Raw genomic sequence first — 27,106 nt, 5'->3', positions numbered from 1 at the left:
GAACAGTGACCACATTCCTCATGACTCCACAAATTAGTAAAAGAGATGCTCTACTTAGCCATGAGGTTTGAAAAAGTTTCAAAGATGGCTTACCCATTTAGGGGTAAAAATGATATTTGGAAGACACAATACTGGTGCTACAACTAGAGTTTAGAACTCATATCCTGGGAACTATTAGCAACAGCTGCCAATATAAAATATGTAACCACCAGCATCATGAATTTAAATCTAGCACATCCCCTTTCTAACATCCTGGGAGTTGAAATCAGCAGGGATGTTATTGCAGACAGTTCCCAGATTTGAATTGAAAGGAGAATATTTACACTATGAGAGCTTTGGAATTATCCATCCCTTTGGTTCCAGAAACCCCACATTTCAGGGTATTCATGGCATGCTGCAAGGCTTATCTATTTATAGAGATAGTTTCATAATTAATCCTTAACATTTCGGTCCAAAATATGGAGCTATTTTTTAAAAGAGCATATACACAATTCATACTCATTTGGGGGTGCAATTACTATCACTACATGCCCATACAGGTATTTTTGCACATGGTAGAACATAGTTATGCATCTAACCATACTTAATAATTGCATTTTTCATATGCAGTTGTGCACCTAACAATGAAAATCAGATCATGAATATCATTAGTTTTGTCAATCTTTAAGAGATGAGTAGGGTGGAGTGAGCATGGTAAGTAAAAGAATTATAGCTTTGTAGTGCATATTCAGACACTTTTCGTATTGTTCTATTTTATTGAATTTTTGTATAGATAGAGCGAGAACACCACACAGGCAACTGAGTTATATAAGGCTATACACAAAGTCATTTATAAATTTTAAAATAAGAACAAAGTTCCTGTGGCTGATGCTACTAGATTATAACTCTGAAATGTATGTGTAAGCTTTGTCAGAATTTTTCTGTGCTATATTTAAGAGATTTGAAGATATTAACAAGAAAAAGTTTTGATTAAAATCACATACAGAATATCCCTCTATTATTACTTTGCAAGATACACAGTACTATGGCATAAGACTTCTAAATTCCTGCATATTTAAAAAGACTATGGACATTGCTATACGGGACTAGATCACTGATTCATCCAATCCAGTATTCTGTCTCTGAAGTAGCCAGTACTAGCTTTGTCAGATGAAAGAGGGGAGAAGCTCCATAAAGAACAAGTACAAAATAACTTGCTTACAGCAGAAGTTTCTTCTTAGCCCTCATCAGTTAGTGGCTTATGACATGAAGGATACTTTTTATTCAAACATGATATAACTGTGGATGTTCTCATTATTGATATTTATATCTAATTCTCTTTTTAAATCCTACTGAGGCTGTCTACACTAGAGAACTTACAGCGGCTTGTCTGTACTGAGGTAGCTGTGCCGCTGAAAGATCTCTCATGTAGTCGCTCTATGCCGAAGGAGAGAGCTCTCCCGTTGACATAATTAACCCACCCCCAATGAATGGTGGTAGCTATGTAAGAGGGGGATTTCTCCCAACAACATAGCACTATGCACACTACCACTTATGCCAGCATAATTTATGTCACTTAGGGGGGTGGAATATTCACACTCCTGAGCGACATATGTTTTGTGGACATAAAGTGGTAGTGTAGACATAGCCTAACCTATTGGTCTCATTGATATATTGTACTAATGAATACGTTAATTAAGTGCAGTTTTTAAAAAAGCACATATTTTGATCAGCTTTATGTTTGTTGCTTTTCAATTTTACCAAATGTCCTTTATTCTTTTAGTATTAGGGAAAAGTAGATAGAAGTTTCTGATCTACTTTCTCTATACTGTTCGTTATTTTTGTACATTTATCGTGTTCCATCTTATTCTTCTCCTGTCTAAACTACACAGTCCAATCTCTCTTCAAACAGAAATTGCTACAGGCTTCTAATCTTTTTTTGTCATCCATCTCTAAATCCCTTGTATTTCTGTTATAACTTTTATCATACAGGTGAACAGAATAAATTACAATGTTCCGGGTGAGGGCGATTAGAATAGCATTACAGTATTTTTAGTATTATTTTCTATCCCATCTTAATATATCCTAACAGTTTGTTTGCTTTTTTGGCTCTCAATGCACAACAAAAAGGTTTTCCTTGAACTATCCGTAGTGATCCCCAGATCTTTTCCCTGAGTGGCAACAGCCATTTTTAGAACCCAGCAATGTGGATGAATAGTGCAAACTGTTCCCTCCAATGTGCATTATATTACATTTGACAACAATGGATTTCATCTGTCATCATGTCACAATTTACCTAGCTTTGTTAGGTCTCTCTGAAGTTACTGTACTCTCCACTCTTAACTAACTTAAATGATTTTGTTTCATCTGAAATTTTTCCCACTTTACTGTTTGCATCTTTTCCAGATGATTAATGAAGTAAATAACATCAAACATAATACAGAGTCTGAAGGCACTCTACTTGTTAACCTTTTGCCATGTTGAAAACCGACCATTTCCCCCCCATTCTTTGTTTTCTGTTTCTTAGGCAGCTTTTTGTAAGATTTTTCGAAAAACAAAAAACTTTTTTAGGTGGTTTTAAATCTTAAAGACACATTTTAAGATAAGACACATTTTAAGATTCTGCACAGCTCACTGCAGGATGTGGAAGTCAAGACATAACTCAGCCAAATTATTTAGTTGATTTTCCTACTGCAATGGTATTGGGTTATATAATGTAAATGTTACTTAGGGTGAGGACTGTTAGAACACTTTCTAATAAATGTGTTCCAATGCTATATTTTCACAGTTACCCTGATATCATCAAAACCCTTTAATGTGTATAGAGCCTGACATTTCAGACTCATGTATGAAGTAGATTCTCTTCATATGCCATATATAGAAATCCACTTTTACATGCAATTTTTAAAAATAACATATTAAAATAATAATCTGAAAATGTTCAAGCTATTAATTTAACTTTATCACTCAGTTTTGGGGGTATTGATGGTGTAAATATTTCAGGATTTGGCCATCCACTGTTATCAGAAAAAAAAATACCCATAATTCTTTTGTTGGAAATTTTAGGATGTTTCTTCAGATAAACTTTATATACATTTTAGTACCAGGAAATTTTGACAGAAGTTCCTTTTGTTGTTAGGTAACAGGCTATCCCAAAAGGTAACCCTACATGTGACCTAGGAGAGTTATATTAAAATCTAGTAATACAATACCCCTGAACTATTTTACATAGTAAGAATTTTTTTCAATTCCCAGATGTTGCTAAAAGGGGTGGGTGGGGGGGGAAGGGGGAATGGAGAAAGACCTGTAAAATTCTTCATCATGAATCTTTTTTCTGCAAATCCTTTTTCCCCCTTTTCAAAAGCAATTCTGAATAGAGGTAAAAGAAGACAAAACTTGACCTTTTGTGATCCCAGCATTAATAGGTCTGTTCATAATTCAATCTGTGTGTGTGTGGATGCATCCATGTGGAAACATGCAGGCCTGAGAGACATAAAGCCTTTCCCTTTAAACATTATCTGACCCTATGAGTCCTCTTCACAAAAGAAGGCTTACGTACGCATAAGTTGAAAAAATGCAAACTCTCATTGTGCTGCAGAAAGCCTACACATTTTACTCCTCATTCTCCAGGAAAACTCGACAAGGAAGTGACACTATACAGGATTTGGGTGGGTCTACGGTAAGTGAGCAGATTGCTTCAAGAAAAAGTGTATGGAAATAGGGAAACCAGCTATATCTCCTATTAAAAATATAGGGTCAGGTCCTCAGTTGGTGTAAATCAGTGTAGCTGCACTGACTTCAGTGGAGCTGGGTACTGTAGCCTTGCAAAATTCAACTCAGTGAAGGAGAGTAATCTTTTTTGGTGCAATAATCAAATATTTCCCACCCCCCCCTTGTTAGCTGAACTCATCATGATGAAGGGTACATGTGTAGCTTTTTGAGCCTTGGTTTATAAATGTTCATGATACTTTGCAAAGCTCCTATACTGGATATACTTATACAGAATACGTAGGTTTTATTCATACCTCTAAATCATATACTTTATACCTTTAACATTTAAAGGTGCTCCTGTGAAGTCAGAACAAAAAAAACTCTAAGCTTTATTTTTACTATAAATGTATATAAAAGTCATCTTATTATTCATACTGCCTCCTGTTTCTCCTGTTCTCCTTAATACTAATGTCAGCTGAAATGCTATACAACTCACAGTCCACACATTATCAGGAAGTGCTCTAAGCTACTTCCCATAAACCTGTCAATTGAAATCCCCACAAAGGGTAGAAGACACACAAAAATAGCAATATCAGCTTAGATTTAACAGACCAAGTTTTCAGCTGATGTACATCAGCCAAGCTCTGACGACTTCAGTGGATCTATATTATCTAAGGGTCTGGGTCCAGCATCCTTAATGTGTTTCTAAACTAGGTCTAAAAAGTGACATTAAGTATTATAAAGGAATTGTTATTTTTTTAAAACTAAGGATCCAATTCTGCAAAGTACCAAGCACCTCGAAGTTCTCAGCATCTCAGCTCCCACTAAAATCTGTTGGAGATAAAGGCCAGATTTTTAAAGGTATTTAGGCACCTAAAGATACAGATAGGAGTCAAGTATGCTATCACTTCTGAAAGGTGCCTATCTGCATCATCAGACACATAAATACCTTTCATAATCTGGCCCTAGATAATCAGCACCTTCCAGAATCATGCCCCACAAGAGATGTGTTAGAAAAAAAAGATGTTGGGAAGCAACAATAGTAAGGAAAGAGATTCAAGATTTATAGTATTGAAAATATTTTTGTTTCAAAATGAGAATGGCGTATTAAACTGGTTCATAGGAAAAGAGAAATTCTGAGGATAAATCTGTGATGGTGCGCCATAGTTATGTTATTTAGTGATGTTATCATAGACTGATAGGGCCCTATTCTGCAAATCTTAATCACACAAATAATACTATTGACTTCAATGGCACTACTATTGTAAATAAAAATTACTTGTGTATAAGAGACAGGATCAGGCCACTATTTAACACAACAGTGCAATTCAACTGTAAATGAATAATCAGAAAATAGCTCTGAATTTTGACTGGCTCTGCACATCTACTTTTTACATAATATAACTGATAAGAATTAATATGTTTGCAAATGTGATACAAAAATTTTAATTATGATTAAACTTGGCTGAAACCTTTATTGGTGGAATACAATTATTTATAAAATACAGATAACATTTAAAATAAATATGCATCAATTAATATGGAATTATAATTAAGTCCCTAAGGAATACACCTCTACCCCGATATAACGCTGTCCTTGGGAGCCAAAAAATCTTACCGCGTTATAGGTGAAACCGTGTTATATCGAACTTGCTTTGATCCGCCGGAGTGCGCAGCCCCGCCCCCCTGGAGCACTGCTTTACCACGTTATATCCGAATTTGTGTTATATCGGGTCGCGTTATATTGGGGTAGAGGTGTATAAGGCATTCAAATTAGTATCAAATAACTTTAAAGCTACTCTATTATGATCATATGTAATATTGATAATTCCATCAATCTAGGACTGATTCTTATTGACCGGACTATCTAGACTCCAAGTTTCCATAAAGAGCTGCCTTAGACAAATCCTCAGTATCAGATTGTCAGAAAAACAAACAAACCACAAATGAAGAACTCTGAAGGAGGACAAAACAGAAACTGATAGGACAAGAAACTACAGAACCAAAATGGAGAGGGCTAGCATGTACATGGAGGAAAGACCAGAAGAACATAACAAGACAGCCATTGCACTGTAACCCACCGAGCAAGGATAACATGGATGCAAACAACAGAAGCAGAACTGAAAGTTATCAAAATGATATGGGAAGTAGCTAAGACTGCAGGAGGCAAGCAGCAGAGATGGATGCAATGGTGAAGACCCTGTGTTCTGCATGGAATAGAGAGGAATAAGACAGAGAGAATCTAGGACTGATTTGCTTAAAAAAACCCAAAAGACAAAACACATTGACCTAGATTCTCTGGTCTGGGGAAGCTGTGTTTGTTGCAAGTCTGCTGGGGGGGGGGGGGGCAGGAGAAAAGGCACCTTTAAGCCACCTCTGTTTGTGCCCAGAGACTGTTCCAGAATACAAATACAGCTGAAGCAGATGGGCACACTGGACTCACTCCCTTTCCTACACTAGAAGCTAGGGAAAAGGGTGGTATCGAGCCTCTTTAGTGGCCTGTATCACTCAGGTACTCTTCATGTGGGGAGATTATTGTTTTGTCTCTCTTACATGGCAAGGATTTATAAACCTGTTAAAACTTCCTAAATAAATGTTTAACACACACAGACACCCTCCTACCCTCCCTCCCACTGGAGCAGAATAGAGAATCTGATCAATTGTTTCATGTTATTTTTCATCCTTAAATTATAACTAACTGATTTTCACGTGTAGTTTGAATGTAAATTTGTAGTGTCTGTAAATGAACTCTGTAACATATACCTATACGCTAGACTCCTATAATTAAAAAGTATGTGTGATTTAGACAAATATCTATATCTATATCAACTTTGTGTTTCCTTTTATTGCCATGTGCTTCCATCGTATCAAAGAAAACCATAGGCTTGTAAGAGAAACTTCTAGGTAGCATTTTTGTGAAGGAGCAGTAAATTCTGTTTGTCTTGGGTGCTAAGAATTAAGAAATTGGTTGGTCCCTTAGGATCATTTCTAATAAGGGATGAGGATATAAAAGTTTTGTCATTCAGTGCATGCCTTTCAGCAGGCAGAGATAGAATTAGTATGTCCACCGAAATTTATTTAACTCCAGAGGGAGCTACTGGTTCAATCTCCAGAGATAGTCCTAGGACTTTTGCCTAAGTAAGGAGTTTAGGATTGGGACCAATGCACACAGTATATTAAATTGGTTGGTTATGGATTAAAAAAAGCAAATAGTACAAATGGTGAGTAAACTACAAATTTTCAATGCTGAATAAAGAAAAGTAATGATTAGTCAAAATGATTAGACAAAAGAGCTCCTGTGTCCTGAAGTTTTGTGTGTTCCTGCCATCGTATGTGCATGAGTCTTTCAAGGGCTACCATTTCAAATAAGTTATTACATGAGTCTTCAATCTTTGGAGATGGACAAGGTTTCCACTTTTCCAAGATAAACTATTTGCATACAGAAAAAGTCCATGGGAACCAGAATTTTGAAAGATTTCTAAGGTCTAATTTTAGCTATGTAAGTCCTAGTACTGTTTGAAAGTTTCAGATGTTAAAGGAACATCCAAATTTAAATAAAATATGTTCTGTCACGCACATCTCTCCAAACGCATGTCACCTTAGGGCAGACCCAGACTATATGCATCAATGAACCAGGGGCTTTGCAACATTTCCTATATTTATCATCCTCTTTTGTGCCTACCTTAAATGCAAATGAGGTGGTTCACTGAATCGTAAGAAGTACTTTCTGTTGAATCAATCAGCTGAGGATTATTCAATATAATACAGCCAAATTCCTTTGGTTTATAGTTAAAATGATTCCCAACTCAGATCCCATGAGGAATTCAATTTATATAGCTAACTGCTGTTGCTTTTATAAGGGAAGAAGTCACAGACATAGGCCTAACATATTTATCAATACCCAGCTGTTTTAGCCAATATGGAGATTACAGAGTGGCAAAAGGATTAGGCCAGAATAGGTGCTCCTGTACATGCATTAATATGAGATACTGCCAAGAACATGATTTCTGGAGACTATGTGTAATTTAGGGCCTCATTTGGTTTTAATGCATCTTCTAGCTTTATCCCAACTAATTCAAGAACTCCTTGTCCTGTCCAGTTTCCACATTATCAATTTATTTCTGATAAGAGAGTTAACCTAAAAGAACTAAGTCTTTGTACAGAGGGAGGTGAAATATAAAACAGGATCATATTCATGCTGCCATCATTGGGGATTTTGTCTTAGAAACTTGAAGAACAGTAGAGCTCAGCCCACAGAAAGGAGACTAAGACATTAATTCTTATTCAATATGTAGCCAAGCAGGAGTATTCCATCTGTGTCTTGATATCATAACACTGCTTGCTTTAACAGGAAAACGCAGTAGTACATTTTGAGGTTAGGAAATCTGAACTCACCAGGTGTACATGGGTAATCAGTATTATAAATGCCTTCTACTAAATCAATACATAGCAGATTATTTTAAAAAACCCTCCTCTTTTAGTATATGCAGGGATTAAAATCAGTTTTATATTCAAATATAAATAATAGCTCTCACTGTCTTTGAAATGTTTTTCCAGATTTATCACAATATTTAACTGATATTATTAACTTACCTTTTCTTGCTCTAAATATAATTCCTCTGTTGTCATTGAAAGAATGCCTTTTTCTGTGATTTCCCCTCTCTGACCATCAATGGCAAAATCCATCTGAAAAATTTAAAATCATTTCTTGAAATATGCATAAAATGCTTTTGTTTACAACCCATATTTACAATAGTGAAAACATTTTAATAGAACTTTGTGATACAATCATTCATACACAAGCTCATTCACAGAATATTTATTCTATGGCAATTTGAAAATATAGTTTTTATCAACATTCTAGGGACAGTTTCAATTTAGAATATATATATGAAAAAACTCACCCTTTAGAATGAATAACCTAACTTTGAATATATGAAATTTTTAATTTTTATCTTAGTTATTTTGAAGTTGGCAAACAGTTTTTAAGATATATCTAATATAGACAATAATAAAATAAGTTGTGGTACCTAATACTTTTTAGTCATTCACTACTATATAGTCATTCACTATACTATATAGAATCACAAATTCTAGCTCTGTGAGTGGGGTCTGCTGTTACCTCTCCACGGTGATGCTAAGAGAGAAGTGGCCCCAACACCACATTTCCCCTGATGAAATAGTCTTCTGATGAGATTTCTCAACCCTTGCCCCACTCTGGGATCACTGTATGAGGACCACAAAGCTTGGACAGAGCCACTGTCCCCTCTGCAGGAGCAGATTCCAAACAAATGGTGCAAGTGCACCACCTTTACTTTTGACTCTCTCAGGTTATCAGTTGTGAGAACTTACTGGGTAAAATCCTGTCCCACTGAAACCAATGGAAGCTTTGCTATTGATTACAATGGAACCAGGATTTTACCCACTGTCCCACACTTTGGGTGGAATTGTGACTACACATCTTGGAATAAGCCTTACAGCCACACACACAGAGTCCAAGTCTCTGCACAGGAAAAGTATATGCTGGGAACTTGCTACTGCTAGTACTGGGTACTAGTGCATCCATTGGCGTCACAGAGCATAGCTGATAGTAAGACTGAAAGGACTGAGGGTGAGTGGGTAACTATTTAGGTAACTGTACAAGTTAAGGTTGATTAATGATAAAGTATAGTGAAGTTTCAGCCAAAAGCTTTTCACCATAAAGCCAAGGTTTTATTCTTGCAATCCACAATGGGCACCAGCACAATTAACTGCACACAAAATGCCATCTTTCACATGATAAAACACATTGTAGACGCCCTTGTAGCTTTCTGAATACAACAGAGTAAATGCTTGGAAACCCAAAAAGAATATGAGTACCGTAGTAAGACAAAGCTCCATGCCATTATTAAGAAAATGTAAGACACAAACATTTGAACGTTTTCAAACTCTTGCTGTGTTGTTCATAAATATAACATTTAAATACATTTTGCAATACTGTTCACAAATAGAAATCAAATAAGAAATATGTAAAGCAAAAGTTGAATCAAGAGAGAGCATTTTCACTTTGAAAAATTATGCAACGTTAATAGCGTCTCCTTCAAGTATCCAGACATAATGATAATATGCCCATTTTTTCTTTTAGGGCGCAATTCTCCTGTCATTTATGCCTAGCGCATCTCTGCATTTGGCATAATTTAAATGAAAGACACATTACAGGTCTCACTTGTTCAAACTGCATGAAATCTTTTTCTGTTCTGTTCAGGTTCTTACATCATGCCCATCACCACAGAGTCAAAGTGCCTGCTGTTTGAAAAATGTTTTGTATATTAGGCATCATTTCAGACAGACAACAGGTGGGTGCCTTCCAATAAGATTAAAGAGACATATAATTTGTCCAACAGAACAATTTTGTCCAAGAGACTTAACTACATATGTCTTTCAAAGATTAGAAACACTTCAAAATGTTGGCGTGCCAGTTAAAAGTTAGGAAGACAGTTTCCCCTTCAATGCTAAACCTGGGCACCATTCACAGTAAATCCATGTATCATCAAGTATTATACATGTACTAAATATGGGAGTGACAAAAACCAAGAAGCTCTACAAGTTGCAGTTCAGAGAGTTCCTACAGAGGTAGAGATATAGAGCTGGATCTACATAGCTCTACCAGAATAAGTCAGTATTGATCCATTGACTTCCATGGAACTAAACCAATTTACTCCAGCCGAGGTTGTGGCCCATGGTTTTCAGATCCAAAAATGAGGCAACGCTTCATATGTGTGGATATTGCAAGATTCACAGGGAAATCCTGTGGATCTTGGGGCATCCAAAATGTGCCAGGGAACCCATGTAGAGAACCAGCCCTTCCCCCTTGCCAGCAAAACTCACTGAAGAGACATGCTGTCATGGTCTCCTGATCCATAACCCAAAGTGGGTTGATGGCATAGAGCAAGACCCTATAGATAACAGAGTACGCACTAATTTCTGCAGGAAATTCCTAATGGGTTTACAGACGGGTGATGGCACAAAAGTGGCTCTTCCCTTGCCCATCTCCTTCTGCTTAGGCATGTCCTTTCACAACCCATACGAGACTGATTACTAACGTTCATGTGGAGGACCTTTCACTGAACTGGGGAAGGGGAATTATATTTCTTTGGGCTTCCTGCCTCAAAGAGCCTGTTTACACTAGGGACTTTTAAAACATTGTCCACTAATTTTAGTTCAGTTCCACCCAGGTCAGCAAGATTGGTAGCATTAATGTACATGGATCTCCAGCTGCTGTCATCATTTTATGCATTATGACAGGCAGACTGACACTGATCAGGATTAGGTGACATGTTGCCGATGTCTCATCTGCACTAGGCTCCCAGCATTGATAACCCAGGTGGAGGTGAATTGGTGTTAACCTGGATGTCTAGAATAGACAGGGGCCACGCATAATTGTGTCATTGGAATAGGATTTCTTCTTTCATTCATCTGTGACATGCAGTGGGAAATTATATGACCTCAACTCTGTACATATACCTGTGCTAATTTTCTCTCTTCATTTTATGATATCTGAATTCTTACACAAATAACAGCATGGTAGTTTGTTATTTTTAATAAAGGATTTAAGAAAGCTTAGAGAGAGGGACAGAAAAGAGAAACTGAAAACAGTGAGAAAAGAGAGAAAAGAAAAGAAGGAATTCAGAATTGAGAGGGAAAGAAATAGAAAGTAGGCAAAACCAAAAGAAAAGAAGAGACAGCAAAGAAGAGTATAATAAAAGAACCAGAAGATGGAAAAGAAAAGAAATTAAATTAAGAGAAAAAATAGTTAAGGTATGAAGAATTGAAAAAATGTATTTGGACAAAAAATGAAGGAGAAAGAATGAAAGAAAAGAAGTACAGGGAAAGAGAGCACAAAGATGATGGAACGAATACAAAACAAGGAAAAAAGTAAAAAGCAAATAGTAAGACAGAGAGTAAAAGTACCAAAATCAGCAAATTTGATGGACATTGGTCAGTCTCCCTAAATTTTCTGAAAACTTTAAGCATCTGGGCGAATAGGCAATCTAGCCTTTCTTAAAATCATGTGGGAAATGCTTTAAAAAATACAATACAATGGACATAATTTTCTGCCACCTTGTATCTTGTGTAATTATTTACTACTTTGCAGAGTATATGCAATGCTGTATTAAAATGCTATCATTCTGATCTGGTAATATTTTACATTCACTTTGCACAAGTGTAACTGAATACATAGATGCAACCCCATGGCGAATCAGGCCTAATGTGCAATTAAAGGCTATTTGTGACTATTTTACAAATATGTTCACTTTTAATAAATTCTTATAATCTTTTCCTTGTTTCTTTGTAAGATGCATCCCAGACATAATTTCTCCACAAATTATTGAGAGAATGGGTTCTTAACCTCCCATGGAGGGTATGCAGCTAGCAAAGCATAGAGTTCAGTATAGCATAAAGTGAGCTATGCTTTCTGATCACACAGAAATTGTTCCTCCAGCATAGCAGCTGTACAAGCCAACTTTTTAGGTGCTGCATATAAACATTTTAAAGAAAGAAGATACCAAATGCTTGTTTACATTTAAAATATGTCATAATGATTAAGTAGGACCTAAGAAAGCCAACTTTTTTACAGATAACAAAATAAAAACCCTTGAAAGATAATAAAAGGGTGGATTAATCAATTTTCCTTTCAACAGATGGGCATAAAGAATTAATGGAAAATGTTTGTGTTTTGAGCGATAGAATATAACAGAATGTATGGCTGGACATTTTATAATTATAGTTATGAGATAACAAATGGATCAATAATTATATATTCAAAATACAAAAGAGTTTTAACTAAATTTTCATAGTTTGCTCAAATATTACAAAATATCTAATTAACCTGCATGTAGAGCATATAGCCAATTTATAGTCTCAAGATCTCACCATAAGAAAAACTTATGCCCAGTAATTTTAAAATATTAACATTGTAACCAATTAGCACATAACTACTGTTCAAATAAACAATCTGAATTATGTTTTATATGCAGATAAATATAAATAATACAATTTAACATAAAAACTGTGGCAATCAGACTTCAGATATATATATTGACAAGATTACCCGATGGCCTATTACTATACAAAAGAGTGGGACAAATTACTTATTTATATATACAAAACATGCTTATAAAGGCCAGCTGCAGGTATTTTTTGGAAAGTGCATTTTAATAAGGTCCTATTCAGTAGGGGAACAAATGGGGGAAAAGTAGTTTGCACTACAGAGTTTAGTGCAAGAGCTCTCTCTTTTTCTAACAACGAAATCAATCATTTGTCCAGACTGTGGGGAGTCAGAGTTAGTTACTGAAAAGAGCTCCATATATAAACAAGTCAATAACTCATTGTGTGTTATTGTTGGGCTGAAGAAGTCTGCTTTCAAAAAGCTGCCCCTGCTTCTCTGAGAATGAATGTCACTGTATTCAGAGAGTGGGAGAGGGATCTTTTGTTTCTAGCTATTGCTGGCTGCCATTTATGTATGGGAAAAGAGAAGTAGCTGCTAGTTGTTGCAGAAAAACCATACCATAACTATTGCACAATTCTACATTATGGCTGTCCTGGAAAAGACCTTATTTCTGTAAATATACTTCTGTTAAAGACATTACAAGTTTGCTTGAACTGCTGAAATCTTTATTAATATTCTTTATATAATTATTTTCACTTTATAAAGAAGAAAACGACAATAGAAATTGTGATGACAAAATATTTAATAACTTGATTTTATCTGAATATGAATAATTAAAGCAATTAACCAATTATGTTTGATAACTATAGTTACTCAACATATGCGCTATAGATAACTATATTTAGTCATTTAATAGTAGTATATAAGTAAGCTTTGAACTTTATGGTATTCTGTGTTTCTTGTAATAATTAAAAGATTATGAAAGAGTAGTAACTAAATCATCTCAATTCAGATTTGGGAAAAAACGAGAAGTGCAGCATTATTGTAGTTCAAGCTGCAATAGTTAAGCTTGATTCCTTGATCTCCAACAGTATAGCTTCCAAAAAGTGTTAGTGTTCTAGCCTGATAATTTACAGGACCATAGGCCCCAATCCTGCAAACAAACGATATACATTCCACAAGTAAGCACACGTATTGAATTCAGTACATTCCACAAGTAAGCACACGTACTTGGATCAGTACAGTTACTCACACGTGCGTGTTTGCAAGAGCATAGTGTAATGAGGTTCTTACTGACCACTAGTGAGCCTCCTTGCATCTAGGTCTGGGAATGTAGTTTTCGCTGCATAGGGTGCCCCTTTGCTCTTCATTGCTCACTTTGCTATAGTCTTTCTTCTGGTAAGTTGGCCCTCCAGCTAGGTCACCCTTTAGTCCACCCCTACCGTGATTATGAAGGACAAAAGGACAACTGTCCAAATGCCATCTCCAGATGGTGTTCAGCCCCAATTTGAGGCTCTATGCCATTATACCAATGGCTGGTAGGGCAACATGGGCCCACCCGCTAAGCTGGGTTCCAGCCCAGGGACCCTACAACCAGCAATCCAGGTCTGTTGCTGTTTCCCTCGGCTCCTTTCTACCAAGTCTCTCTATTTTCTCTTGCTGGTTTCTGGATTTACCATGGAAGCTTACTTACTCCCTGTGACTACTTCACCGCTACTACCTTCTTGCCAGACTCCTTACTCCGGGGCAGGCTCTCCCCCTGGGACTTTGTGGTTGTCCCTGCTGACCTCCCTCATCCCAGGGACTGACTGCAAAGTCCTTCCCTTGAAGATCCTTTCTTTGAATTTGTTTTTTGGCACATCATATGAAACTATGACCACCATTTTCTTCATTCACTTTTAGCCATATTTTTTTTTAAAGAGTCCTTTCACTTCGTCTAGTATCCTTAAGGAAATGCAGCAATTTTTGCACTATTCCATTTTCCTGATATTCTCACTAGTCCCTTTAGGGAAAAATCTTTGATCCAAGCTGACTCAATTTTCCATAAAATAACTTTCTTTCCATAGAATATTGCCCACAATGCCATAGATCATGATCAACAGTTTCTTTGGTTTTGCACACATTACACAACCCATCTTTATGTATTTTAATAAGTTTAATTTATCATTTAAAGCACAATAAGCTGCTAACACTATAAAAATGACTACTTTACTTTTTGTATCTGACTATGTAGAATAGTATTATCTTCGATTTTTGAGCATACATCATAAAATCTTCATCCTTTTCTTTCCTTAGTCCGTAGTTCTTGGCATTCCTTCACAAACTCCTTCATGACCACAATTGTCTACTTAAGGGTATCTTAATATCCACTTCCTCATTTTTTAGAGCTTGTTTTGCTGCTTTGCCAGCCACCTCATTTCCATGTATGCTGATATGTGCCATAATTCATACTATTGTTACACTGATACCTGCTTGCATTATTTCCGTAGTTAGGAATATTATTTCACTGTTTGTGTCATTTTTTCTTCCTGAAGTCCCTGATCTGATTGTCATAATGCCTGACAAGGCATCAAATAAAATTACAGCTGCAACTAGTCACACATCTCATACTCAGGCTAATACCAACATTATCCCTATTAGTTCAGCCATTAGAATAGTCACATAATTCAGTAGCCTTTTAGATTTCTGGACTGGGATCACAGAAGGCTGTTCCCACTCCACCCGGGCTGTCATCTTTTGATCCGTTTGCATAGAATTGACAAAGCCAGCCCCATTTTTCATAAATTAATTCAGAAATTGTATTGGTTATAGTGTGTAGTATTTTCATTCCCTTGGTTTTTTTCATACTATTCCAAATCCACAAATGGGAGAAATAACTGTCCAGCTGTAATTTGATTTCCCATGACTAAAAATGTTTAGTTCTCTCAATTTTTCATTTATATATATCTCCTTGACCCATTTTTTCCCTGATAGTATGAGGAAGTCTGTGGCAATCCATCAAATTTTGTCTATTAATTTCTCAGCAATCCTCACAAATCCATTGCATACTTCTATTTTCATTATTCCCTTTTACCTTTGCCCAAAAGACTAGATCTAATAGTTCCATCCTTAGGTTTATAGGTGCTTCTCCAGTGGCTATTTGCAGCACACATTGATGTTGTTCTCATTGCACGACATGTCAATCGTAGAGCTTGGGCCTGGAATAGTTCCAAGTTTCTAACAGCTGTTTTTGAAGTTGAACCAAAAGCTTGTCATCTGTAGTCTAAAACTGGACTTAACGATGCACTATATATCATCAATACCTTCTTATCTGCATCCCATTTGTATCCAGCTATACTGTTAAGTAATTTAATTCTACTTTTACAATTTTTATGATATCATCTATGTGACCTTTCCAAGTTAATGTATTATCAATTAATTTATTATTATCGTAGGAACATAAATTTTTGAACTATCTTAATTTTTTTCACCATAAAGAAATAAGTCCCAGTCTTCCCTGATTTTCTTCCTGGTTAAAAGCATGCCCTTAGTTTTTTGCAAATGAGCATTTAAATCTCCAAACATTTTCCCACTTGGAAATTCTCTGGAGTGTCTCATTTGTCTTTTGCTCAGCTACTTTAAGTCTTTTATGCTTAGTCCATATAGCACAGTTGTCTGCAAAAGGGGAAATACCTATTCCTGTCTGTACACTTTCCAAGAGGTCATTTATCATAACGGAAAACAAAGTAGGGCTGACAATACTTCCTTGTGGAATTCCATTTGCAAGCTTGTAGGTTTTTAATAAAGTTATTCCCACTTTGACTTATATAGTTCTGTCACTTAAAAAGCCCCTGATCCACCAAAACATTCTCCCTTTTATTCCAATTTTAGCTAGTTTATATAGGAGGCCTTCCCTCCATAGTATGTCATATGCTTTTTCAATGTCAAGGAAAACTACTATCATAAAGTTCTTAGTCCTTATGCTTTTTGTACCTCTGTTTCCAGTCCCTATATGGTCAACTGTACATCTCCCTTTTCTGAAGCCACTTTGTATCTCACTTATAATATCATTTTTCTCCAAGTATTCCACTAGTCTTACATTTATCATATTTTCCTCACACATGATGTGAGAGCAATAGGCCTATAAGCATCAGGTCTTGTATGTACCTTGCCTGGTTTCCTAATTAGTATCACCAATTCTTGTTTCTATTCCATTGGCAGCAGCCCTTCCCCCTTGTCCTCTTACACCCCCCAAACCCCCATATATCATTATGTAACCACAATAGAATCTTTAGACTCCCTTCTGACAAGTGTGGAAGCATTTAATTACTTATGATATCTTTACCTGGTGCTATATTTTTCCTTGTTCTATTGGCTGCAATAAGCTCCTGCACAGTACAATTTTTGTTTAACACATCCTGAGTATATTCTCTCTAGCCATTTCATAGTTCACAGCTTTCCTCAATAAATCTCCTCTTTCCCCCACTCATATAACTCACTGCTTTGATTCATATTACTACTGACTTTGGGAATTCTTTTGCTAAAGTGTCTGCCTTTCCTAAGTTAGAGACCTCAATTTCATTGTTTACAATATGTTCAGGTACACATTTACTTTTACTTCGAATTCCATTAATTCTTGAATTTGCTTATATATTTCTGAAAGTTCTGAATATTTGTTCAATTTCCTACAGAAATTTCTCCAACTTCATTTTTTGTCTTTCTGATAATTCTTTGTGCCACCAGACAAATGATTATATATTTTATAAAATTAATTAAGCCTTTACTATTAATTGTGTGTCTTGCTTGCTAATATGCCTCATTTCTTTCATTCATTGTTATTTGCAATCCTCATTCCAACAGGGAACTGGATTTCTAAGACAGGGGCCATTTGATGTTTTGTTGATGGCCAGATCAAGTGCTACTATAATTCCTTTTATTATGTTGTTATAGAATTCTTCTAGGTTGTCACTTGTACAGTTGCTACATAAATATTCATCAAATTGAATCTTGAAAATGTCCCTAATCAGCTTTTCAACAATTTCAGCAAGAGACTCTTCTTGTGTTTTCGACATTTCCTTGGTCTTGGTACTCAATAAGCGTAGAGAAGTGATCACTTCCCATTTCGGTCTTCTTTATGAATTTCCCAGCTGCATTTACTAGCTCTATTATTTGTTCCAAATCCCAAATCCAAAACAGAAAATGATCCATCCACTGAATTAAATCTAGTAGGTGCACCTGTATTCAATATAATCAGGTTATGCATATCAATAAATTGTTCTAAGCATTTACCATTTAGATCAATTTTCTTATTTCACCATAGCTCATTGTGACTACTAAAGTCTCCACAAATTATGAATGGATTTTTTACATTATTAACTAGTGTTCCTAATTCTAAAATAACTATTTTTACGTGCACTATAAACATTATAAATCTGTATGTAAGTGTTTTTGTTCTGTACGGGAATCTCAATAGCATTATAGTCAAAACTTAAGTTTCTGCAAATTGACAGAACCAAATTCCTCTTTTACAAATATAAGTTTAAAATTAAGCTTTTTTCAATTTTAAATTGTTTAAATATTCCTCATATTGATACATCAAGAGACTGAAAAACTCAGCTATAATGAGCCTAACTCAACAGGAAGCAGAAACACCTGTCTCATGAATCAGGGAAGACAGACAGAGTCCATACTGGGGGACTAGCATGGGCTATGAAGTGCAGAGGCTTGATGGATGTTTCACTAAACCAAGCCCATATGAATTCATCAAAAAATACTGGGATTGAATAGTAATCTGTTAAATTTATAAACTACTGAAAACCTACAATACTACTCATAACATCATAATAAATTCCTTGAACCATAAAAAACTCCAAAAGGAAAAAAAAACATTTTGTTTCTATTAAAAATCATCATTAATATGAACTTATTACATTTAATTTCAGCAAAAAGACTGACCCACAAATCCCTTCAAATAGTTTCAGAGGAGAGAAAAAGGATGCATCTGCAGAAGCCCACATATTTACAGCAAATGGGCATTTGCAAATATAGAACAAGATATGCAACTATTTGATTGTACAAATGCCTTCACATATTTCCAAGTTCACCTACTGAGCCCTGTTTGATAATGTGGCATTAATTATCTATAATATGGGATGGAATGTAAAAATTTTCAGAATTAGGGTTAAGGTTACTAGTTAGTGTTGCGATTTCCTCTGAGACCTTTTCCACTCAGCTTATCCAGAACACCTCATCCAGTTCTATGGAATCCAAAAACTCAGTTTGAATCCAAACAAGTCCATGATGTTTCTTTACTGGCATTTCATAAAACTACACCTGAGGTGATCAGGGAACTCCAAAAGACATAATTATAAATCAGATTATATATATATTCTAAAACAAACACATGCTCACTACATTTTACATTGTATCAAACGCTTTATGATTGGCTTACTAATTTTATGAACCAATCCCTGTATAGATCATGAGTTATCCATGAGATACGAAGTGTGCTAGTAGGCAAAACTGCAGTTGCAAGCTTGTCACACATTACTCTTCTTACTATTTCTTTATCTACTAGCTACATATTATTTACAAGGCCACTTTTGAATTCACGCTTTGTCCATTGTTAACCTCTGTTTCCTTACTTCTGTTTTCTTTCATTGTACATGCAAGGCCAACAGTTAGCTGGAGCTATCTGGCAAATACCCAGCCAATATATATAAAATGTAACTTTCAACAAACTAGATACATACAGATACATAAAGTATTAAGCTGCTTCTATATAGTGTGCATTTACCCAATAATGTGTGTAACCTTTCAAGGGCGGGGGAACTATTTTGCAAATATTGACACAAGCAAATGCATTCAGAGACAACAATACTAAAATATACTAACATTGATGGTTGTGATACATTTCTTGATTACCTTATTATCTACAGTATACAGAGAGATTGTTTTTCTCAGTTTTGACATTGTATTGGTAGAAGCCTTAATATCAAATGTCACTGTTTATAAGTAAAACTCTGATTACAAAAACAAGGGTCTTGTATAATTAAAAGAGAAAAATACAATCAAAATAATATATATAAAAACTGGACCAGATCCTAAACTGAGCCTGAGTTCTGCTCAGTAAGGAGGTAGGAAGAAAGGTCGTTTTCCATTCCATGATCATGGTAGCAGTTGAGGGCTAGTTTCATCATAAGCTACTCTAACTTGTTGTTGGCTGAAAGGCTTCTCTAGGCACTGACCCAGGATTTTCAGAGTACACCACTCTCCAGCAATGCCCACTTCTGTCTCCAACCCATCCCCCATACTGGTGGATGGCAGGGTCAGGAGGCATAGAGCTCTGCCATTCAGCTCATATTAATGGGCTGAATAACACATTGAGGCCTGGTTTGTTGAAGCAGTTTATTGATATCAGCACAAACGTCTTTTTAGCGTATCTTCTTTTGCCCAGTAAAATGTAGAAAAAGATTCTGAGAGCAGAAGACCCATTTGGTAAAAATGACCATTGAAGAACTGAAATATATATTGTAATAGCAAATTAATCTCCTAAAAGTAACAGTAACAAAAACCCAGACTTTATTTAAAAACACTGTCAGAGGCTTAGTACGCACCCATGCAGCAGTATTTAGAGGAAGTACTTAGGTTGCTCTAAGTCGCACCACTAGCATCAGGCCTTTAATGGAACCACCATCAGCGAAGGATTGGCGTAGCTGAGCTCTGCTCGCCCATGGCATCTCCCTGTCGCCAACATTCCCCATATTCTGGGAGGGAGGAAGGCAATGGCAAAGCCCTGCCAGTGGTACAGATGCACCAGCAAGCAGATTCCCCTCTAACAGGTTAATTCTCTGCTAGGTGTTTAAGATCAGATTACAGCTCCTTTGCATTTTCTGATTGGTGCAAAGAAGCTACAACACAATAATTTTAGCCCAGAGACAATGCAGGACCACCTATGATCCTTATCAAGACACAGTGAATCAGATGACACAAAAATTGGGGGAGAGGTAAATAACTAAGAGGATAGGTCCCTGATTTTAGAGCAACCTTGATCATTTCTTAAATTGAGTGGAAGCAACAATGTGCATTTTAATATGGCTAAATGTATATATCTAGGAACAAAAAATGTAGGCCATACTTACAGGATGAGGGACTCTATCATGGGAAGCAGTGACTCTGAAAAAAAATTGGGGGTCATGGTAGATAATCAGCTGAATATGAGCTCACAGTGTGATGCTGTGGCCAAAAGACCTAATGAGCTCTTTGGATGCATAAGCTGAGGAATCTTGAATAGGAGTAGAGCGGTTATTTTACCTCCCTATTGGGCACTGGTGCACCTGCTGCTGGAATACTGTGTCCAGTTCTGATGCCAACCATTCAAGAAGGATGCTGATAAACTGGAGAGGGTTCAAAGAAGAGCCATGAGAATGATTCAAGGATTAGTAAACATGTTTTATAGTGATTGATCTCTTTGAGCCTAAGGGGTGACTTGATTACAGTCTGTAAGTATCTACCTGAGGAATAAATATTTAATTATGGGCTCTTCAATCTAGCACAGAAAGGTATAACAAAATACAATGACCGGAAGCTGAAGCTAGTCAAATTTATAGTGGAAATAAGGCATAAGTTTTTAACAGTGAGGATAATTAATCAGTGGAACAATTTTTCTCCATAACAATTCTCCTTCACTGACAATTTTTAAATCAAGATTGGATGTTTTCTAAAATATATGCTCTACGAATTATTTTGGGTAAATTCTATGGCCTGTGTTATACAGGAGGTCAGATTAGATAATCACAATGGTCCCTTCTGCATTGCAATCTATTAAAACCTCCATCTCATAGGAAGCTATTTTATAAGTGTGTAAAGCAAGTGGCCTCCTCCCAAGCACCACTTCAGGGCCTCGTCACAGTCCTGCAAGCAGAGGTGGATTAAGGTCTCCTGGAGCCCCGGGCTGCAGCAAGCGGGGGCGCCCCAACGCTGGAACCACAGACCCACCCCACCCCTTCCACCTGCAGCTCTTTCCACGGCCCCACCGCATTCTGCCCCTTCCCCCACCCCATTCCATCCCTGGCCCTGCCCTGTTCCACCCCTTCCCTCATGGCCCCACCCCCCACTTGCTCCTTTTCACCACCCCCCACTGCCATCCTGAGACTGGAGAAGCTCTGTGCTCCTATTGTGGCCCCGGGACCGTGGCAGGGAGCGAGAGCTTCTCCAGCCCCGGGGCCGCAGCCGGGGGAGATTTTTCAAGGGGCCCCAAATTGGCCAGAGTCAGTAATCCACCACTGCCTGCAAGTGGCCCCTCACATCAGTTTTTCTCTTGGGTTCCCAGTAACTCCATGCCAGCTTATCCTCTAGTCCATTAACATAGTTTATTAAACAAAATAAATGCAAATGTCCATAACAAAAGTCCCAAAAGATAGTCCATATCACTGCCAGTGCATGTAGTCCTTAAAACCTAGCTTTCTTCTCAACATAGCCCAGTATCTTTGCCACACTGGACTCTTTGTTTGTCCTCCTCGGTCCCTGTACCAGGACAGCCACCCCATGTCAGAAGTAAGGCCCTCAGCTGTGCCTGCTCAATACTTCTGATGCCCTAACAAGCCAGCTAGGCAGCCTGATGGACCATCCTTCCTGATTGGCTCAGGAAGCCACCAGGCTGTTTTTTTAATCTAGCAGCAGCAGTAGCTTGCTGACTGTTCAACACCCACAGACTCTCTGCCTCCCTGCAGGGGTAACAGAAGCTCCCTAAAAGTGGGGGGGCCACCGGCGCCTGAACTATCCTTCCCCCCGTGCTGTCCCTTCCCCGGTTCTTGCACACTCCCTCTCCTCGAGCCCCTGTCCTCACTGCCCTTTCCCCCGAGGTCCTGCCCTCATGCTGCTCCATCCCCCAAGGTCCTGCCCCCACACTACTCCTTCCCCTCGATGCCCTGCCCCTGCACCGCCCCTTCTCCCTGAGTCCCCCGCCCTTGTGCCACCTCTTCCCCCCAAGACCCCGCCCCCTGCTCAGTCCTCTCCACCCTCCTTCCCCCATTGCTCACCCTTATGTCTGGTAAAAAGTGATGGAACCATGGCCCCCTGGCTGCCCCATTCTGGTGTCCCTGCCTCCCCGTGCTCATCTCCCCAAGTCCTGCTCCTGTTTTGCTCTTCCACCACTCCAGCACAGGTACTGCTCTGCAGCGAGCCTCATTCCCATCTTGTTCCAGCCTTGCTCCTGCCTCAGAATCAGCCCTTTTCCTGCCATCCTTGATGCCTGGTAATCCAATTCCAACCCTTGACTCTGACTCTGCCTCAACCCTTTGTTCTGGCATTCAGACTCCAACCACTAGGCCTGACTCCCACTCCGACTACTAAGCCTGACTACCTATGACCCGGTCTGCTGAAAAACCCCATCCCTTCCTTTTGGAATGCAATCCTGCTCTTCCACATGGAAACTCCCAGAGTCTCTCTTCTGGAAGCATCCTTGCTGGGGAGCATCCCTCACTCCCCCCATACCTTTCACTGTTCCTTGGGGTCCAGCTCTCCTGCAAGGAAACATCAGCAGGAAAACTCCTCTGCTGCTCCCACTTCTTTCAGTCCTTTCTGTCCTGAGAGCCAGCAGGCATCTATTTCTGCTGCTGCTCCTGCTTTCAGCTCTCTATGACCCAGGCTTTCTGTCTTGGGGACCCTCTTTGCTGAACTCCTGCCACCAGCCCTCTCCCAGGAATCACCATCTGTCTCTGGCAGCTCTCATCTCCTACCCTTTTCCAGTCTGCTCTGACTTTCCCAGTCTCTTTCTCACAGTGAGGTGGCAAAGTTAGCAGACGATACAAAATTACTCAAGATAGTTATGTTCAAAGCTCACTGTGAAGAGTTACAAAGGGATCTCACTAAACTGGGTGACCGGGCAACAAAATGGCAGATGAAATCCAATACTGATTTCAAAGTAATGCACATAGGAAAACATAATCTCAACCATACATATAGGCGCCAACTTTCTCCGGCGCCAGTGGGTGCCTGCGCCCCCGCCCCTTTCCTCGCCCCTGGCCCCGTCTCGACTCCACACTTTCCCCACCCTGGCCCCGCCCCCATTCCAACCCCATCCCCAAAGCCCCTGCCCTAACTCTGCCCCCACCCTGCCCCTATTGGATCCCTTCCCCAAATCCCCGCCGTGGTCCCGCCTCTTCCCCCAGCATGCCGCATTCCCCCTCCTCCTCCCTCCCTCCCTGCCCCGCGAATCAGCTGTTTCGCGGCGCAAGCGCTGGGAGGGAGGGGGAAGAAGCAGGACGCAGCGGCGCGATCGTGGAGGAGGCGGAGGCAGAGGTGAGCTGGAGCAGAGGGGGCAGGAAGGGGAGCTGCCGGTGGGTGCTGAGCACCCACAAATTTTTTTCCGTGGGTGCTCCAGCCCCGGAGCACCCATAGAGTTGGCGCCTATGACCATACATACAAAATGATAGTGTCTAAACTAGCTGTTACCATTCAAGAAAGAGATCTTGGAGTCATTGTGGATAGTTCTCTGAAAACATCCACTCAATGTGCAGTGGCAGCCAAGAAAGGAAACAGAATGTTAGGAACCATTACGAAAGGGATAGAAAATAAGACAGAAAATATCATAATACCACTATGTAAGCAGAGTCAGGATGAGCTCTACCCTGACATGTGGTGGTGAATTATGGTGAGTGTGGAAAAGAACTCCAGGGGCTGATCTTGTTTGCATAGGCACACCCACTCGCCTGGCAGGAAACACAGCAACTGAAAGTGGTTACTTTGGCTGGTGTGGGATCCCCAGTTTCTCTATTATTGGGGCAGGAAGAATAAAGTTTTGTTACCCTGATTCTGTGAATCAAGGCCAGTGGAACTGTTGTATGACAGAAGGACTGAGTGAGTCCTTCACTATTACCTGAGTAGCACTTGCTTGACAAGGGGTATGGGTTACAAAACCCAGTGAATTGAGAGAGGATGGGGACAGGTATTTGTACCTGATGGTATGGGCCCCCTCTGAGGGCCTGAAACACCAATTGCACCTTCTCCTCTCTCCACTGTGGAATGTCAGAGCTAACTTTGATTCCCTTAGGAGTCTAGTTACAGGCTGCTGAGCTGAATTCACTTTGGGCCAATGGTGCATCAGCACTGGGGCTCCCCTACTATACTATGAGCTGAAATCACTAAGAGCTGAAATCACAAAAGAGCTGATGTTATTAAGAGCTGAGATCACTGAGGCTATGTTAACTAGTGGGGGAGCCTGAAGCTATATTGCTCAGCAGCTGGCGGAGCAATTTGTGGGGACGACTGGAGGAGCAGCGAGCGGCGTGGAGCCTTGCGGGGCCGGTTGGAGTGGCCCAAGGAACGGCGAGCGGAGCTGTTTGCGGGGACGGCTGGAACGGCTCACAGGTCGGTGAGCGGAGCGGAGCAGAGCGGAGTGGAGCGGAGCAGCTTGTAGAGCGGAGCAGTTCGTGGGATGGCAGGAAAGTGGACTGGCTCGTGGTAAAGGCTGCGGCGGAACCCCCACGGAGAAACAGACGGCTGGCCAGCCTCGGATCACGTAAGGTGCCCCTTAATACCCTGCGTGCCCCCCCCCTTTACTCTGGGGCTGCACTGACCAGGGACAGAGACTTTGGGGGTTGTTGGACTTTTGGGACTTTGGGGGGTTGCTGGACCCAAGAGACTTTGGGGGTGTTGGACTTTGGGGACTCTGGGTGATTTTTGGGTTGCTGGATTCAAGAACCAAAGGGAAAGGACACAGCCCAATTTGCTGGGGTGGGTTTTGCTCATGGTTTGTGTTATGAATCCTGTTTGTGGTGTTTTTTCCAATTTTATGCTGATGTCGTTTACCTCATGTTATTAAACATTTTCTGCTACACTCAGACTCCGTGCTTGCGAGAGGGGAAGTATTGCCTCTTAGAGGTACCCAGGGGGGTGGTATGTAATTGTCCCAGGTCACTGGGTGGGGGCTCGAGCCGGTTTGCATTGTGTTATTGAAACGGAACCCCTAGATACAGAACCCGGCCCTTGTTGCTGCCAACTTAGATGGGCAGAAGGGTTACACTATATAAATCAATGGTACAACTACACCTTGCATATTACGTGCAGGTCTGATTGCCCCATCTCAAAAAAGATATATTAGAATAGGGCAAAGGACAGAGAAGGGCAACAAAAGTGATTAGGGGTATGAAACAGCTCCAAATGAGGAGAAATTAAAAAGACTGGGACCTTTCAGCTTAGAAGAGAGACGACTTCTAAAAATGTACACACTTGGACTGAGGTAGAGATGGACATAGGAGACGGAAGTGTTGAGAGTCTCTGGGTTAGGCTAAAAGGGGTAAAAAACAAGGGTGATGTCATGCTAGGAGTCTACTACAGGCCACCTAACCAGGTGGAAGAGGTGGATGAGGCTTTTTTTAAACAACTAACAAAATCATCCAAAGCCCAAGATTTGGTGGTGATGGGGGACTTCAACTATCCGGATATATGTTGGGAAAATAACACAGCGGGGCACAGACTATCCAACAAATTCTTGGACTGCATTGCAGACAACTTTTTATTTCAGAAGGTTGAAAAAGCTACTAGGGGTGAAGCTGTTCTAGACTTGATTTTAACAAATAGGGAGGAACTCGTTGAGAATTTGAAAGTAGAAGGCAGCTTGGGTGAAAGTGATCATGAAATCATAGAGTTTGCAATTCTAAGGAAGGGTAGAAGGGAGAACAGCAAAATAGAGACAATGGATTTCAGGAAGGCGGATTTTGGTAAGCTCAGAGAGCTGATAGGTAAGGTCCCATGGGAATCAAGACTGAGGGGAAAAACAACTGAGGAGAGCTGGCAGTTTTTCAAAGGGACACTATTAAGGGCCCAAAAGCAAGCTATTCCGCTGGTTAGGAAAGATAGAAAATGTGGCAAAAGACCACCTTGGCTTAACCACGAGATCTTGCATGATCTAAAAAATAAAAAGGAGTCATATAAAAAATGGAAACTAGGACAGATTACAAAGGATGAATATAGGCAAACAACACAGGAATGCAGGGGCAAGATTAGAAAGGCAAAGGCACAAAATGAGCTCAAACTAGCTAAGGGAATAAAGGGGAACAAGAAGACTTTTTATCAATACATTAGAAGCAAGAGGAAGACCAAAGACAGGGTAGGCCCACTGCTTAGTGAAGAGGGAGAAACAGTAACAGGAAACTTGGAAATGGCAGAGATGCTTAATGACTTCTTTGTTTCGGTCTTCACCGAGAAGTCTGAAGGAATGCCTATCCTAGTGAATGCTAATGGGAAGGGGGTAGGTTTAGCAGATAAAATAAAAAAAGAACAAGTTAAAAATCACTTAGAAAAGTTAGATGCCTGCAAGTCACCAGGGCCTGATGAAATGCATCCTAGAATACTCAAGGAGCTAATAGAGGAGGTATCTGAGCCTCTAGCTATTATCTTTGGAAAATCATGGGAGACGGGAGAGATTCCAGAAGACTGGAAAAGGGCAAATATAGTGCCCATCTATAAAAAGGGAAATAAAAACAACCCAGGAAACTACAGACCAGT

At 39.2% G+C, this 27,106-nt stretch overlaps 1 protein-coding gene across 1 annotated transcript in view; it reads right to left on the bottom strand.

Moving 5' to 3' along the window:
• DCDC1 (doublecortin domain containing 1) overlaps nucleotides 1-27,106 on the bottom strand; it is a 392,627-nt gene that overhangs the window by 225,813 nt on the left and 139,708 nt on the right. The window contains exon 8 of the mRNA XM_029911543.1: nucleotides 8,284-8,376. Within this exon, the coding sequence (XP_029767403.1) occupies nucleotides 8,284-8,376 (93 nt within the window). The remainder of the gene's footprint in view (nucleotides 1-8,283; nucleotides 8,377-27,106) is intronic.

Source organism: Terrapene carolina, unplaced genomic scaffold (genome assembly GCF_002925995.2).
Source record: "Terrapene carolina triunguis isolate 2854851 unplaced genomic scaffold, T_m_triunguis-2.0 Scaffold96, whole genome shotgun sequence".
NCBI classification, from domain to species: Eukaryota; Metazoa; Chordata; order Testudines; family Emydidae; genus Terrapene; species Terrapene triunguis.
The sequence above is the reverse complement of the archived record's forward strand: the minus strand, read 5'-3'. Positions and strand labels throughout refer to the sequence as shown.